At 49.4% G+C, this 15,925-nt stretch overlaps 6 protein-coding genes across 6 annotated transcripts; 4 read left to right on the top strand and 2 right to left on the bottom strand.

Moving 5' to 3' along the window:
- Positions 1 to 204: 204 nt before the first annotated feature.
- On the top strand, positions 205 to 755 carry N7525_000565 (uncharacterized protein; the record flags this gene model as incomplete). Its single annotated transcript, XM_002562220.1, has 2 exons — positions 205 to 207; positions 255 to 755. The coding sequence occupies 2 exons, from the start codon at positions 205 to 207 to the stop codon at positions 753 to 755; spliced, it is 504 nt and encodes a 167-aa protein (XP_002562266.1).
- A 789-nt stretch (positions 756 to 1,544) lies between these two features.
- N7525_000564 (kinesin family protein) lies at positions 1,545 to 4,620 on the top strand (the record flags this gene model as incomplete). Its single annotated transcript, XM_002562221.1, has 2 exons — positions 1,545 to 1,744; positions 1,797 to 4,620. 2 exons carry the CDS (start codon positions 1,545 to 1,547, stop codon positions 4,618 to 4,620), a joined length of 3,024 nt encoding a protein of 1,007 aa, XP_002562267.1.
- Positions 4,621 to 5,226: 606 nt separating this feature from the next.
- On the top strand, positions 5,227 to 5,900 carry N7525_000563 (peptide-methionine-S-sulfoxide reductase; the record flags this gene model as incomplete). Its single annotated transcript, XM_061211614.1, has 3 exons — positions 5,227 to 5,398; positions 5,489 to 5,807; positions 5,867 to 5,900. 3 exons carry the CDS (start codon positions 5,227 to 5,229, stop codon positions 5,898 to 5,900), a joined length of 525 nt encoding a protein of 174 aa, XP_061070840.1.
- A 1,116-nt stretch (positions 5,901 to 7,016) lies between these two features.
- Positions 7,017 to 8,316, top strand: N7525_000562 (alpha/beta hydrolase; the record flags this gene model as incomplete). Its single annotated transcript, XM_002562223.2, has 2 exons — positions 7,017 to 7,444; positions 7,503 to 8,316. The coding sequence occupies 2 exons, from the start codon at positions 7,017 to 7,019 to the stop codon at positions 8,314 to 8,316; spliced, it is 1,242 nt and encodes a 413-aa protein (XP_002562269.2).
- Positions 8,317 to 8,473: 157 nt separating this feature from the next.
- On the bottom strand, positions 8,474 to 8,777 carry N7525_000561 (uncharacterized protein; the record flags this gene model as incomplete). Its single annotated transcript, XM_061211613.1, has 2 exons — positions 8,474 to 8,687; positions 8,749 to 8,777. The coding sequence occupies 2 exons, from the start codon at positions 8,775 to 8,777 to the stop codon at positions 8,474 to 8,476; spliced, it is 243 nt and encodes an 80-aa protein (XP_061070839.1).
- A 4,534-nt stretch (positions 8,778 to 13,311) lies between these two features.
- Positions 13,312 to 15,412, bottom strand: N7525_000560 (transient receptor potential ion channel family protein; the record flags this gene model as incomplete). The annotated part of the gene is made up of 2 exons (XM_002562226.2): positions 13,312 to 14,930; positions 15,037 to 15,412. The coding sequence occupies 2 exons, from the start codon at positions 15,410 to 15,412 to the stop codon at positions 13,312 to 13,314; spliced, it is 1,995 nt and encodes a 664-aa protein (XP_002562272.2).
- Between the last annotated feature and the right edge of the window lie 513 nt (positions 15,413 to 15,925).

Genomic DNA, 15,925 nt, shown 5'->3' with positions numbered 1-15,925 from the left:
TAAAAGGAGAATTAAGGTACTAGCAAAAAATTTCACGGGTTCGCTATAAAGAACGTGGTGAATGTGAGCAGCTGATGCTGGCAAAGCTCAGAAATTGGGAGCGCGGAATTCGGAGTCCCGCCGGTTTCTCCGCCTTCTGCCACTCTCCCAAATCATCTATTACGTGCACGCGAGCTACCCTTTGATCTCCACACAATCTCCAAGATGGTATGTGAATCGGCATTTTCAGAAGAATATAATCGAATACGGGATAGCTAATTATCGAGAAGCCCCCCAGACAATCCAACACCGACTCTCGCTCTCTGACCATCCTCTTCAAGAAGCATAAAACCACTGTCCTTCTGATGCTCCAGCCCCACGAATCACTCGACTTCGCCAAAGAAAGGCTTCTGGATGCTCTGCAATCGCGAGAAATTACCAACATAAATGGCGATGTTCTTCCTGACGACTCCTGTGATATTGAGTTCGGTGAACCTGTCGACCGAGCGGACCCCCAGAAAGGTTGGAAGCGCATCCAAGCAGATGCACCAGAAATAGACACCGAGGATGTTCCGAAGAGAAATAAGGGCAAGTCACCAAAAAACTCAGCAACTATAATGGAGGCCGGTCTTCAGAACGGACATTCAATTGCCTTCCGCTTCCACAAATCAAGTGAGGGTCAGAATGGCGGTCTTGACATGGACCTTGATGGTGAGGATCCGGGCTGGGATGTCGTCATGCCTGTCTACGAGGATGAGCCAGAGGAACGAGGTTAGGGTCACTGTGACTTGCGAGAAAGAGCTAGGTCAGACGATATACGTCTGTGGCTTTCGGCGTTTCAGAGGGAGGGAGGGCTTTAGTGATCCAAAGCATCATATGGCGTTTGTTCAGGCGAAAAATGGTATTAGGACAACAGCAACACCGAAAGCGATGTTCCTCGCTGATAGCTTGTCTATAACTCTGGAGCAAATGTATGTTGTACATGCTTTATGGCAATGATAGCTGGCGTTGTTGCTCATTATATGTAATTTCGGAGAATTGTTACAGTGATAGTCGATGTTATAATAATATCACAATCATATCCTACAGCTTATTGTCAAACATCCGGAGGTTAATACTAAAAAAAGCCTAATTGTAACCACAATTTGGCTGATCTTGAACATGAGAAAATAATGGGTGGGAATAGAGCAGACAAGTCGTGTTCAGCACCTGAAACACACAACATAATGTGTGTCTGGGAACTCTTAGTACTGAATGACAGGTATTGCCACACACAAAGCACCAAACGCCACTATAAAACCGTTGCTCGGAGCAACCACTAGATGACTACACGCTCATGCATCAACAAATGAAATCGCTTCAAGGAGCCCCCCTCGGAGAATACCTGTACCCCCTACCCCATACAACTTGAGATCCATTCTTCGACTCCTCTACATTCCTTATTTTCGACAACTAATCAAGCTTATCCCTTGGCCTTGCCATTGCAGGGTGTCGCCAACTGCCTGACGTACCGGCCCCGCAAAACAGCTTCGCGATTTGGGGTTGATCCGACCCGACCTTCCAATATGGCTGCCTCCGACGGCGCTTCCTCGATCAACGTTGCAGTCAGAGTCCGTCCTTTCACTATCAGGGAGGCAGCCCAGATCACACGATGTGACGAGGGTCCTCTGTTCCTCGGCGACGGTTCCCTCGCAGGTGCGCCGACACCGAAGCTTAACCAGAAGGGTATACGATCCATTGTTAAAGTAATTGACGACCGCTGCTTGTGAGTATTCTATGCATTATGGATATTGGGTCTCTCATCCTAACTGGACTAGGGTGTTTGACCCCCCGGAGGACAATCCTGTCCAAAAGTTCTCTAGGAGCGTGGTACCGAATGGTAAACGTGTCAAGGACCAGACCTTTGCCTTCGATCGCGTCTTCGACCAAAATGCCTCCCAAGGAGAGGTATACGAATCTACAACACGCAGCTTGCTCGACAACGTGCTCGACGGATACAATGCGACGGTATTTGCTTATGGAGCTACCGGATGTGGAAAGACCCATACAATCACCGGAACTGCCCAACAGCCCGGTATCATCTTTCTCACTATGCAGGAACTGTTTGAGCGGATTGACGAACGGGCAGGCGAAAAGTCCACCGAAATTTCTCTTTCCTACCTCGAGATCTATAACGAAACCATCCGTGACTTGCTTGTCCCTAGTGGTAGCAGTGGAAAGGGTGGGTTGATGCTGCGGGAGGATTCCAACCAGTCAGTCTCAGTTGCTGGGCTCTCAAGTTACCACCCGCAGAATGTGGGTGAGGTAATGGACATGATCATGCGAGGAAATGAGCGCCGCACCATGTCCCCTACCGCAGCAAATGCTACTTCATCCCGATCGCATGCCGTCCTCCAAATCAACGTCGCGCAAAAAGATCGAAACGCGGACGTCAATGAGCCACATACCATGGCCACTTTCAGTATTATCGACTTGGCGGGAAGTGAGCGTGCCAGCGCGACGCAGAACAGAGGAGAGCGTCTGTTCGAAGGTGCCAATATCAACAAGTCTCTGCTGTCCCTAGGAAGCTGCATCAATGCACTTTGTGACCCGCGGAAGCGCAACCATATCCCCTACCGTAATTCAAAACTTACTCGGTTACTCAAGTTTGCTCTTGGCGGAAATTGCAAGACAGTCATGATCGTCTGCGTCAGCCCCTCAAGCCAGCACTTTGATGAGACCCAAAATACCCTTCGTTATGCGAATCGAGCGAAGAACATCCAGACCAAGGTCACACGGAATGTCTTCAACGTTAACCGACACGTGAAGGACTTTTTGGTCAAGATTGACGAGCAAATGAATTTGATCAATGAGCTCAAAGCACAGGCAAAGGACTATGAAAAGGTGGCCTTTGCTAAATTCCGCAAGCAGGGTGAGAAGAAGGACGCTGTTTTGCGCGAGGGTGTCGCCCGGATTCGCAATGCTTACGAACACACATTGCCCGAGAGGCAAGAGAAGACCAACAACATGCTGAAACTAAGACAAATCGGCCGCAGAATTGGCATTTTATCGTCTTGGATTGCGGCTTTTGATAACGTTTGCGCCGCGCGCGCAGATGAGGAGGGATTATCGAACCTTTATGCCGTTCGCAAATCTGCGCAGGGAATCCTCCTTGAACTGGAAGGTAGCAGACATCATTACAACCAGAAATTATCAAAAAGCACCTGGGACCGAGCGGTGACCTCCGCGGTCGAGAACTCAGCAAAGCAGCTTCGAGAGTTCGATATCACGGATAACAGCGATTATGCCAATTTGAATCGAGAAGCAGAACTTCTTCGGTCCAATGCTGAGCGCGAAGCATTGACAGCGGTGATAGAACAGGACAAGGCTGGAGAAGCTGCCGCTGTACAGCTTCTGTTGCAAGCACAGTTCGAGATGATGAGCTCCATTGAGGATATCATGCAGCTAAACGCAAGCGAGGCTATTAAAAAGGGACGGGCGATCCTTGCGAAGATGTTAGAGGATTGTTCAGACGTGGCAACCAACCTTGTCAAACCAGATGGCACCATGCCGTCTGTCCCGAACGTCAGCTCTGTCAGGCCTCCTAGCCCCACGAAAACAAAGAAGCGCTTCAGCTTGGTGAGCTTGCCGCCAGTATCGAGTGCGAACCCCCCAGTCACGCTCGCCCCTGCTGCTCCTGCCTCGCCAACTAAAGGCTCTCCACGTCGCCGTAAAGGCACTGCCGGCCGGAAGAGCGTCAGCTTTACGCCAAAGAAAGTCCAGGTAAAGGTTCCCAAGCGATCCGTCCGGTGGAAGGACGATGAGGAAGACGGCACCTTGACCGAGTTCCAAAAGACCCCTAAGAAGGTCGAGTCTGCCGATGAATCCAGCTTCGAAGACTCATTATTGCCACCTCGATCGGGATCTCCCATTCCACGAAATATTCCGAGGGTTGTAAGCCCATCGGGTTCAATCTCTCCTACCCCCGATGAGCCTGCCGAATCCGCGGGGCCTACCTTGAATGTTCAAAAGAACAACAGTCGCTTTAAGGCAGGATTTTTGACCAAGAGAACTGGCAGCTCACCATTGGCACCACCACCTTCATCCAGTCTCCCTCTTTCAAGAAGAGAAAGCTCTCCCCTTCGTGATATTGAAGGAAGCAGCTTTATGAACCGCACCTCGACGGAACGTCCATCACGGATTGCGGTTCGTAGTCCCAGCGGGAACTTCTCGAGCAGTCCGGTATCTGAAAACAGGGACAACTGGAAGTCGGACAAGGAAGAAGCAATAAAGATCAATTCGGCCATGCGACGTATGTCTAGTGGGCGGATCACTAGTGGACAGTTTGGCACTCAATCCTCCAATGCCCTGCGAGTTCACCGTCGTCGCAGCCCGACTTCCAGTACCTACGGGACCCCGCCAGCAGACAACCACATGTTCACCGCATCCCAAGCGCGGCGCATGGTGAAGAGCGAGAGAGAACACGACACTAAGCCTCGGGTCTTGAGTCCTCATACTCTCCCAGTCATGAAACACACGGGACGCCGCACAACTTTGGGCGGAGACGGTCGACCTCGAAATATCAGCCTATCCAGCAGAGATGCCATCCGTCTCAGTGTGATGGCAGCGCCCCCTACTGACCACAACTCACAAGCGTGGTAGTGGATTCTGCTGACGACTCCAAATCATTCATGGATGGCTTTGATTTTGTTCTCAATTGTTTGGAATTGGCGTTTTGTTGGCGTAACAGATACCACATCTCTTTTTTTTTTTGTACATTCGTACGGAATTCTTATTTTATTATGTCCTGTCATTTCTGTCTGTCGCATTGTTGGTGTTCAGCAGGTCTTTGTACAATAACCATGACAATCGGATAGGGTTATCGGAAGCCCTAATCTTCAATCCCTTCCGGATTTCCCGTGCTGCTTTGTAAAGAAATGACGCCATCTCGAAGCTCCCATTCTCGAGCTCCCTTCTATTTCTTCTATTTCTTCTCTTTTTCCCTTTTCTCCCTTTATTTTTATTCTTTTATTCTTACATCTATTCTCCTCAAACTACTCCCTTTCCATTACTGCCATAGCACCCTGTACGGCCCCTTTCACTGCCGAACCCCCCGACCATCCCCACTTATCAAGTACGTCTCCACCATCACCAGAATTTCAGATGACTTTCGCCGCCCCGATTGCCTCGAACCTTTTCTCACGTTTCTTCCGTTCCTTTTCCACCAGCCCAGCTTTTTCCCTGACCCCAGAAACACAATCCCGCAAAATGTCAGGCACAGAGACCGCGACCGTAGCAGCCGGCTGCTTCTGGGGCGTTGAGCACTTGTACCGCAAGAATTTCGGCAACGGCAAAGGCCTCCTTGACGCCAAGGTGGGCTACTGCGGTGGCGCAGTTTCGTCACCATCGTACCAAGCTGTCTGCTCCGGTACAACTGGCCGTAAGTGCTGTACTATCTGAGACAACAATAACGCGGAGTAGCTTATCGCGATCGCATCTTCAAATACTAATCATTTTTGCCCCTCTAAAGACGCCGAGGCCCTCCGGATAGTCTTTGATCCCTCAATTGTCACCTACCGCCAGCTCCTCGAATTCTTCTACCGCATGCACGACCCCACAACAGAAAACCGACAGGGCCCGGATGTTGGCACACAATACCGCAGTGCGGTCTTTACGCACGGGGACGAGCAACAGAAGATCGCGGAGGAGATTACAGACAAAGTCAGCAAGCAGTGGTATAAAACGCCGCTGTCTACCAAGGTCCTGCCGGCAGGCCAGTGGTGGGACGCGGAGGAGTATCACCAGCTCTATCTTCAGAATAACCCTGCCGGATATGAGTGTCCTGCGCAGTATGTGTCCCTGTCCTCCGAGTTCTATCTGATCAGGTTGCTAACTTCTTGCCTTTTAGCTTCATCCGACCTTTCCCTCCTTTGGCGGATTGACTAGGTCCTAAATTGTAATTTATTTTAGTCTATGTCTTCATGATGTCCACGCGAAGAAGATTGAATACAAAAGTCAATACCTATAATATAGGACTTCGTGCTTGTACCTGGTTTCTTTTAGGCCCTGGTTTAGTGCATAAGACTACTTGTTATAGGTCTTTTCCCTCCTAAAGGACTAGTTTGGAGTAATTGAAAGTGTTTCATAATGCACTTGGTGATGGATATAAGAGGGTGACAGCGATGTTAACGTATTGCTTCAGTGAATGGATGGGGTTTGGCTTTTGAAGGTGACCTTCTCTAGGTTTATCTGAGACAAGCCTACATATATGCAGAATGGAGGGTAAGGCTATAAGTTATTTACCATCTCCCTAGACCACTATTCCTCCAGGGGCTCACTCTAAAGCTCATGTGCTATGTATGGGTATATTCGCTTGAGAATTCGCTATGCAGAATGGCAGGCATAAAGTATGGCTAGGCAGACCGCAAGCCCTGTTTCTTTCATCACAGTTGTATTTCGATTTATATTGATCAAAAAGATACGTATATTGTCGTGAAGGATAAGATAACATTGTATAAATGTAGGTAAAGGGGTATCAACTAAGTGTTAATTGCACATATGTTGTCTCATTGGCTTGCCCAGGCCGGTTCTGGTTGGTGCTGGTGAGGGCGGACCTGTTCCCGTTCTGTGGGGAGGAGGGTCGTATACATGTAATATCTAATTGTTGGTGGGGGGTGTAACCTCAGAGAGATTCTGCTGCTTATGTTCAGTATTCTAACGTAGGGATTGATGTTGAATGAGGCTCTATACATTACGCCTATAGTACCTGAGACCAACCCTGCAATTTTCCGGGTCCGTGCTTGTCCGGTCTTATCTTATCTAATCTTATCGGACACATGGGGTCAACAACCCCCCGTCTACGGGTGGACGGCAGCAGCCTCGGTCTCAGCCCTCGGGCACTTCCTCCCCACAGGACAGTCTCTTCCAACTCTCTGCAGTTGTCTACATAGCCAGTCTCTTCATTATTCTCGGCATCAGCTCAGGTATATAGTCAATATTGCATCACAACGCCTTTCCACTCTTCGACGGAACTTGGTTCTTCCAGGGCACTGCCCGCAATGGCAACCATGGCTCCCATGGCTCTTTACAACCAAACTGTGGATTTCCTCTCCGGTGCCTTCTCGAACAACCAGACTCACCTCCGGTTGCTAGCAGTGACTGGGGCTTCATTCACACTTGGTCTACTAGCTCGATCAGTTTTTCCTCGTAACGGACCGTCTCAGACTGTTCTGGTCTCGCCTCGATCGACAACAGTCTTGCCCGACATATCGGAGTCGGAGAGACGCAAACATCCCCTCCCGCCTGATGTATTCCCTGGCGCTCGTGATGTTGCTAGCCCGTATGGGTCGATGCGAGTGTATGAATGGGGCCCGGAAGATGGACCCAAGGTGCTATTCGTGCACGGTATCACCACGCCGTGTATCTCGCTCGGCGGGTTGGCCCATGCGCTGGTGGATCGCGGCTGCCGTGTGATGCTATTTGACTTGTGGGTGTTGCTTACAATTCAAAAAACCTCGATTTTATCACTGACCTGAAGAAAATAGGTTTGGAAGAGGTTATTCGGACTGCCCTGCTGATCTTCCACAAGACGACCGCCTCTTCTCGACACAGATCTTGCTCGCTCTGACATCATCGCCTATCTCTTGGACAGGCGCAGAGTCCGGTAAATTCTGCCTTACCGGGTACTCTCTAGGGGGTGGCATTGCCGCTGCCTTTGCATCGTACTTTCCTCAGCTTCTGTCGTCATTGGTGCTCCTAGCCCCTTCCGGCTTGCTCCGCGATTCGCAAATCAGTTTCCAAAGTCGACTCCTTTACTCAAAGGGTCTTATGCCTGAGAATATCTTAGCATACTTGGTTACCCGTCGACTGAAAGCAGGCCCCTTGACCACGCCCAAGCCAAAGAACAAGAAGCTCAATGCCGCGGATGTACTTACCGAGGAACTGCCTTCTCAGAAAGCTGCAGCAACCCAAGTCCTGTCCCGAGCATACCCCCACATCAACATCCCGTCTACCGTGGAGTGGCAAGTGAATAATCATACAGGGTTTGTCCACGCGTTCATGTCTAGCATGCGTTTTGGCCCAATCCTGCGAGAGCGCCAATGGAACACATGGACTCGTCTTGGCGAGTATTTAACTGCACAGAATGGCGTCCCAAGCACCGAAAATGAGAAATTGGCAGACAACAAAGTTCACATTCTATGTGGCAACGATGATTCAATCATTGTCAGAAGTGAGCTTGTTCCAGATGCCACGGCTGCCCTGGGTGGCAATGTTGTCTTCAAGTTCTACGAAGCGGGACATGAGTTCCCCAGTACCAAGTACGAGGAAGTAGCATGTTACATCTTCGATTTACTTTGAACAAGGGGATACACGAGATCTATCCACTCTTGAGCGGGAGGTTTGGGGTATATTCGCATTCGTTGGTCTCTCGTTCCGTTCCTTGACCCACTATACATAGAAGTTGGTGTTGGATTATTATTAATTTTTTTTTTATAAATTCATTTGCGTTCATTTCCTAACTCCCAGACTTCAGAATCTCCTCCATGGCATTGAGTTGACTCGATAGCCCTGTGAGGTGTGCCGATCTCTCTAGCATCCGCGCACCGGCAAAGTAAGGGCCCTCAGAAGCTGGTGCTCGTGCAAATCGTTCCACACTGCTGCGGGTGCTTCCCGGTATTTGGCTGATGTTGCCTTGGCTTACGGCGTTCGGACTGGTGCTGGTGGCAACACTGCGGAAAAGGCTGGTTAGTTGGTTGATACAAGGATGCATTTGAATATAGATATACTCACGTCGTGGTTATTGGCTCCGGAATAGACATTGTATGTGGCTGGTTGCTGGTGATAGATGTGAGGTTCTCACAGGATGCCCGGAGGGATCAAAGAGTCAAGTCACTGGGAAGTGGCCTGGTAGAAAGACAGAAGGTTGAGGAACTGTGGGGAGCGAGGTATGCGCTTGGCTTTGATCGGTATGTTTAGAAATGAACCGTAGAGACGATGAATTATTGAGTTTCTGAGTTGATGATAACCAGGATACAACTGAGCAAGAGCTCCTATATATACACTGCAGGTCTGACGCTATGCATGAGGACGGCATGCCTTTACGGCCGAACACGCGAGCTTGAGCTTCGCATCATGGTCCACATGGACAGTACGAGCTAAACGAAGGAGGAAACGAGGAAAAGATCTTCATCAACTGCATAACCCCCACCTGCCATGGGCCTATGATGGCATCTCGACCCTTGAGCTCAACGTTCGCCAAGGCTGAATCTGCATGAACCATGCCGGTGCTGGGATTCCTTAAACGGCAAACTCCGAGGGCCCCATAGCAAAAAGCACATACCCGTTCGGCCCATTTATGCAAAACAAGCGACAAGTCCGTTCTTATTGGCTGCAATGCAGGTAACCGGGCCGGGGCTATGAGGCAGGTACCAGCCGCATAAGGATGCGTGGACCTAAGACCCGCTTTTACGATCATCCTGAGCGTAAATACAACATTCTTCTTCAGCACATGGCCAACCACATGTTTCAGGTCTAGGAATATCCACACACTCGACATATGTGCCACGGAATGAAGCGAGGGGGTGAAGTAAACATTAATTCGAGTTTCTGCAAACGGATCTTCGACAGAGCTATCAAACAAGGGACAAGATCACGATCTCCATTTGAAGAGGCAGACGTCATTTTCAAGGGTCTAGTGCTCCTTGAAACAAACATATCCCGAGCTATCCTTGGCGGCAAAAGCGCTTCGCAATGGCCGGCATCCTCGCGTGCAAACCTTCCAGGGTGAAACAATGTCGGGGGCTAACGTGGTCGATCACATGGCCAAGTATTAACCAGGGGCTCGGCTTTAAGAGGCCAAAAAGAGAAAATAAAATAAAACAAGGCTCACGCTGCTGCATTCCCCGGCCCACGCGCGCCTGCTGCGTGTTTCCTTCATTTCCCTTTCTTGACATCAACGCTGTAGATCCCTCAACGGCGAGTTAGGATTAGGGCACTCTACTCTTGGCGCAAGATATTTGATAGTAACAAGTCCGTACCAGTCATGTCTTGCCAGCCATGAGCCCGAAGGGTCGTTTTGCACCGCCATTATTACAAATACAGGAATGCTTAGGTACTGCACCGAAATCCGATGATCACCGAAACGCGAGTGACTCATTTTTGGAAACTCGAAATTGGAGCGTGCCTAAGGAAAGGGGGCACATGAATTGCCTTGTTAATGCCGATTATGACGAGTCCAAAGACTGGATAGTCTCAGGACTGCCACTAAGACCTGGGCCTATTCGCTAATCAAAGGGCTTAATCTTCAATCGTTCGTTTACGAGACAGGCAACGAGCTTGGGGGTCTGGTTAAAGGCTAACCGAGTGTGCAGACGCTGATCCCTATGTGGTAACGAAGTCTCCTCGGAAATAACAGAACTCCGCTATACTTTGCGGACCGAGGGCAGTGGACCGTACCGCGTACACTAAATATGCAGATATACACACATTATTGGCTTCCCTTTTCAGTTTTTGGCTAAGCCCAAGCCACAATCGCCATATGGAAACCAGTGTTTCAGGATAATAAGGTTACTTTTCCCACGCGTATAGAAATTTGCTCATTCACCTAAAAAATGTTTGGCGAGGTCTCCTGTTTATGCAAGGCACGTCCGCGGAATTCCAGCAACCTTATCTTCATACGCTACACCTCGGTCACTTGGCTCGCTAAGCCCGAACCCCTAAAGCCGATCATTCATCTCAGGTGAGCTGATCTGGTGGTATGGAGTACATGCGTTGGCGTTGCAGTTCGTGATATGCAACTCCACAGCGATCTCAGCCCTGAGAACTCGAGGTTAAGGACCCCTTCCCTTATTTTAGACTGAAACCTAGCCCCTGAAGCTTACAGAAACTCAACGGGATCCTTCTTCCAAGGCGGCCTTCTTGATGTTACCTATCATAAAAGAAAAAGCAAAAACTTGTCCCAAAAACGGATCATCCAAGGGGGGAAATCGATAGGACGTTGACAGAAGAGGAAGGGATCATCCACATAGCTTCCTCTCTGGGACATCTGATGCATCTCGCCAATCACTACAGGACCCTTCAGTCTGAAACACAACTCAATAGTTCATCTTCATCCACAGTGGGCTTCGGTATAGATGCCGAAAGCGTATGTAGCTACAGCTTGTTACCATCGTAACCCGTGCTCCTAACATAGCTATGCTACGAGGTCGAAATAGCGAGTCGAGTCTGAAACAGCTAACAGATATTGGGAATGTACTCCGTACCTACATGGCTTTTTTTTCCGCGCGCATGAACGTGGCCCATGCAGCTTGCTTAATCCAGCGGCTCAGCCTTTACCGGTAAGCTGCTTTATCAAACTGCCGGCCCCGGCCACATCCCTCGTGTTTCAAACAAGGGATCTTTCGGAATCGGAAGGTATTCACAAGGTCCGTCTTGGTCCAGCTGACGAGTCTATTTTAGGCCTTGGAATGGCACAGTCGAGGTGTGTCTAAATGAGGATCGTAATATGCTCAGCCTTGGCTAAAACGCATGTAATTTGATATTAGGCTCGCAAATTGGTTGCATGAATCAAGGGATGACAGCACAGCCGCATCCCTGGTATGCCCTTGAACTCATTATGTGAACGCTAGGACTGTGGAACGATTTTTACAGTAATTCGATTCTTTGATTTTATTTTAGAAGTTGGTGTAAAAAAGGTAATTCATGGTGATAATCCAATCCTTACATTGCTCGGCCGGACAAATACGTATCACCACACATCTTAAAACATAGTTATGCCATGCGAATCACATCAAACTATGAAGAGTGCAAACAGCGAGAGCACTCGTCACGTTATTTTCTCCTCCCCAGCTATATCCAGCATTGGCAAGGCCATCAAATCGTACCTAGCAAGATGTATTCCGCAAGGAACCAGTCCACCAGGCATGTAGAAATGAGCGATGTCGGTGTATTCCATGATCCTCAGTTTTTCGTTATCTTCTACCAAGTGCTCGTATTTTATGGCTTCGATGCTGGCTCGGTTTCTTCATGGGTTTCCACATCTCGGTGCTCATTTTTGCCGGCTCCAGTGGTCCACATCAATGGTTCTTCTCCTTGGGTAGTTTCTGTTATGGTCAAACTTCTGTCTACTTTTGGCTCATTTCTGGCCGTCGAGACCCTGACGCTGTTACGACACCATGGGGAATTCCCTCATCCCGGTGGTCACCATTGATGATCACTGGCTCTGATTATGGCTTATAAGTTACTAAGAAAGCTTAAGCAGAGTAGATCCTTTGATAAAGGAGACAGCTTTGGCGCAGTCTTCGATATCTCTAGTCCTCTAATGAGACTGCTTGATAAGGCGAGTTTCGAGCAGGGCAACCACTTTGCTCGTTTGCACTGAATATGTCCAATCCTCCTTGGTCTGCAGAAGAACATCATCCATACCGAGACGAACACCCTGAATAGTATCCCAGTGTCTGTCAAATTCTCCAGTATTTGGGTTTTTTGGGACTCGAAGAAGTGCTGAAAGCCTTCGTTCCCTGTTTGCTATGCGGAAAGCAGCATTACAGCGTGCCACCGCAGATCCTGCCTACCATGGACTCCGGAGCAAGTATCGTGTCTATTCACACCGCTACCTTCCACTAAGATATACTGCCTGCGTCTCAACACGGGTTAGGGCAGGAATATGCAGGGTGTCCATGTGCAGGCAAGGATTGTTGAAACACTAGTCCGGAAAATCTCCCAAGTTAAGCGTGTGTTGTCATCAGCTGCCTTGCGATGCTGTTGAATTGGACTTGGCGAGTGATTCGGTGACAAAGCCAAGCAATAGTAGGTAGAAGCACAAACATTGTGCATGTCTGAATGTGGCGATGAAACATGCAGATTCAAGAAGATAGGAGAAAATAAGAAAGGGGCTTAGCTCGGCAACCTGGCCACGCGATCTATCTTTCCTTAAGGTTCCCTACCTACATACATGCATGTATGTTGTAACCTACGCTTGGACGTCCATGCCCACGGTCCTGGGGCCCAAGCGTGCTCTGCATAGGTACATAATAACCTGGGCATCTGAGAAGCTTTACGCCTGGCCTAACTTCTACGGCTTTCAAATGCAGTGGCGGTAACATCAGAGAATGGAAGATTTAGGTAGTAGGCGGTTGTTCATGGCCAATGTAAGACAACTACAGTAAGGAACTTTGGAAGTATAGTACTATATCTGGCTCGAGGCCAAAGGCCGAAACATCATTTTTTGAATATGTACAATAGCCATCCGAAGCACCGATGCGCCAATGCAGTACTAGAAGAAATCTCGCTTCAAAACCTTTGAAAATGGGAAAACGAAAAACAGAAAAATAGAGAGAAATCCGCTCTAAATCCTCAAGACTGTTGTCGAGTATGGTCATAGCTGGTGGGGAAGAGCGGCAGCGAAGGGTCCACAACATCATTATATGGTCTTCTGGCCGCCATTGACACATCTTCGTCACTGGGTGGAGCAGTGACGGCGCGCGCGGGATGCGGGTGACCTTCTGCATCCTCCTCGCCTCTTGCGATCTTCTCGAGGGACGACAACTCGGTCGTCGTTCCGGTGCGAGACCAGCGGAAAGAGTCGCGGTCGTCGCCAAGGGGTTTGTACTTGGTGTCAGGCTTCTTGAGGAAAATGGCGTAAACCATACCAACCAAAAGGTAGATCAGGAGCACAAGAGTGAATAGCGCATTCAGGATGAAGAAGATTACTCCCAGGACACCAGTCATGAGCTCAGGTTGGTCAAAGACATCCGAGAAGACGAGCAGGAAGATCGTGTTGAGGGAATTGAGTACCGTCATCGTGATTGCAACGACATTTGCTCCCTTGCTCATGAACGGCTTGATTATGGCGGTTGCGAGCATCATGGCGAGTTCCAAAACGAGAAGAACGATCGACTGTGCGACCGGTGAGGGCTGAGCGAAGGCGATAACCATTCCTTTAACAATGGTGTAGACCAGAGTCGGGACAAGGAAGTAGTAGACTGGGGCGCGGTAGTAGATATACAGGAAGCCCCATTGGTTCAGAGTGGCAGGGTCGGAATAGAGCGTGTACGCAGGTGTGTTGTGCTGCTGCTTCGATCGAATCGCGCGTTGGAACACCTTGAATGCAGCAAAGGCTAAGACAGCGGTCGTGACCAGCCACATGGTAATGGCCAAGACAACTTCGGCGGCTGAATCCCGACGAGTCAGTTCCCAGAGACACAGGATACACATCTGTGGGTATCCGATGCAGGCCAGTCGGAAGAAGGTACTGCGGAGAACGGTTTTCCAATCGGCAGTGACAGTGACGGCGCGATCCAATTTTGGAAGCAATGTTTGTTTCTTGGCTAGAACAGCTCGGACGACCAGGACCAGACCTACACAAGCGACGACAACTGCGGTGATGAAGTAGTAGAATAGATATCCGGTCATAAAGATGTTGGTCAGTTCGATGGAATCACGAATCCCAACCCGTTCAATACCGCGAAGAAGAATTTGGCTTCCTGGCTGTGCGTCTCTGCGATGGATCGAGGAACGCTTCTGCAGGACAACTGATATAGAACCGGCGGATGTCATCACAGCCGAGGGTATACCCCCAGTGGCGCGTTGAAACCAGGTCGCGATTGTCTGCAGAGCATCCGACCGTACAATTCCCAAGCTCCATTGCATGTTCTGAGTCCATGATTGCACAAAGGGCGGCAGTTTCATCGAACACATCCCAGCCATTGCCTGTGTCTGAATGAATCCGAGAAAGGCGAGCGATCGGAAAGCAAGATGGGTTGCCGTGTTCGAATGGCCGAGAAGCGATATGACTGTGGAGGTGACGAGACCGAGACCGGTTATGATGGCGAGTGTCCATGACACACCAGCCTGGTAGACTGACTTCCCATTGCGAACACGGGTCTCCAAGCAGACGATCTGTTTACCTCCATTTTTGTATTTGAGCTGAAGGCGAATGACTGCATCGATATCGGGGACGCTATAGGCGATCGCTATGACGTAACAGTTAGTAAGAGCTAGGTACATTTCCCAGGTTCCCCGGGGCCGGGATCCTCGGGTCGAAGCCCTGAAAAGATTTGTAAGGGAGTGTAAACGAACATGGTATTTGCGAGAGAACACTGTCACCCAATGTTTGAGTGATGGTGGGAATTTGCAGTTCGATGGCTTTCATAGGACAAAATACCGCCAAGTCAAGACTGCATGGATCGAACGTCTTGGTTAACGCTTTGTATCCGTATACCAAGAGATCCACGTCGATATACACATCTCCGGCCACTTCAGAATAGCCATCAAAGGCGATGCTTATGGACTTGTTGGATGGTGTGAATACCGCGTTGAAGTTATTCACGGTCACTTCGGCACTGTCGGAACATTGTGTAAGCCCGGTGGCTTGGATGAGATTCTCTGCTTGTACCAGCTGAAGACTCTGGAGGATGAGGATGAAAGCCCCGAAAAGGGAGCCATACAGTTGCATGGCGACAAAACGAGTGAGTGTCAAAAAGAGAAGATGGGGAATTTCGTTCTTTTTCTTTTCCTCGATTTTCCTGATATCATCCAACTCCACAGTACGACGTAAGCGCTCAGTGTGGAGCCAAGAGATCGTCCAGGGTCGCGAGGTGAAACAATCCTCTCAGGCAACCAGCATTCACAAAACAATGGATTGGACTTGGCTTTATTATCTATATGATGCGGTCCATCGGAGTCGTGATCAACGGTGTTCCTTTGATCCTTTGTTACCTTGGTTATACCAGCCTCTTGCCTCTCTGCCCCAGCCCCCAAGGGTCTAGACGATCATGTCGATTCCTACTACGTTGTACAGAGCTCCATAGTGAAAATCTCTTTCGGCCTGTTCTCGCAATTTTCCAGGCACAAGGCCCAGGAATCAGCCAATGCAACAATGAAAAAACTCTCGCCCGCCACCGGTCAGCAGGCCCAAATTATTTCCGCAAACAGCCATCTTTACCAACTCCCGAGGTTCGAGGTTCAC

Source organism: Penicillium rubens, assembly GCF_028828025.1.
Source record: "Penicillium rubens strain IBT 27055 chromosome Unknown utg000001l_segment0_segment0, whole genome shotgun sequence".
NCBI lineage: Eukaryota > Fungi > Ascomycota > Eurotiomycetes > Eurotiales > Aspergillaceae > Penicillium > Penicillium rubens.
This window is presented reverse-complemented; position numbering and strand designations above follow the sequence as displayed.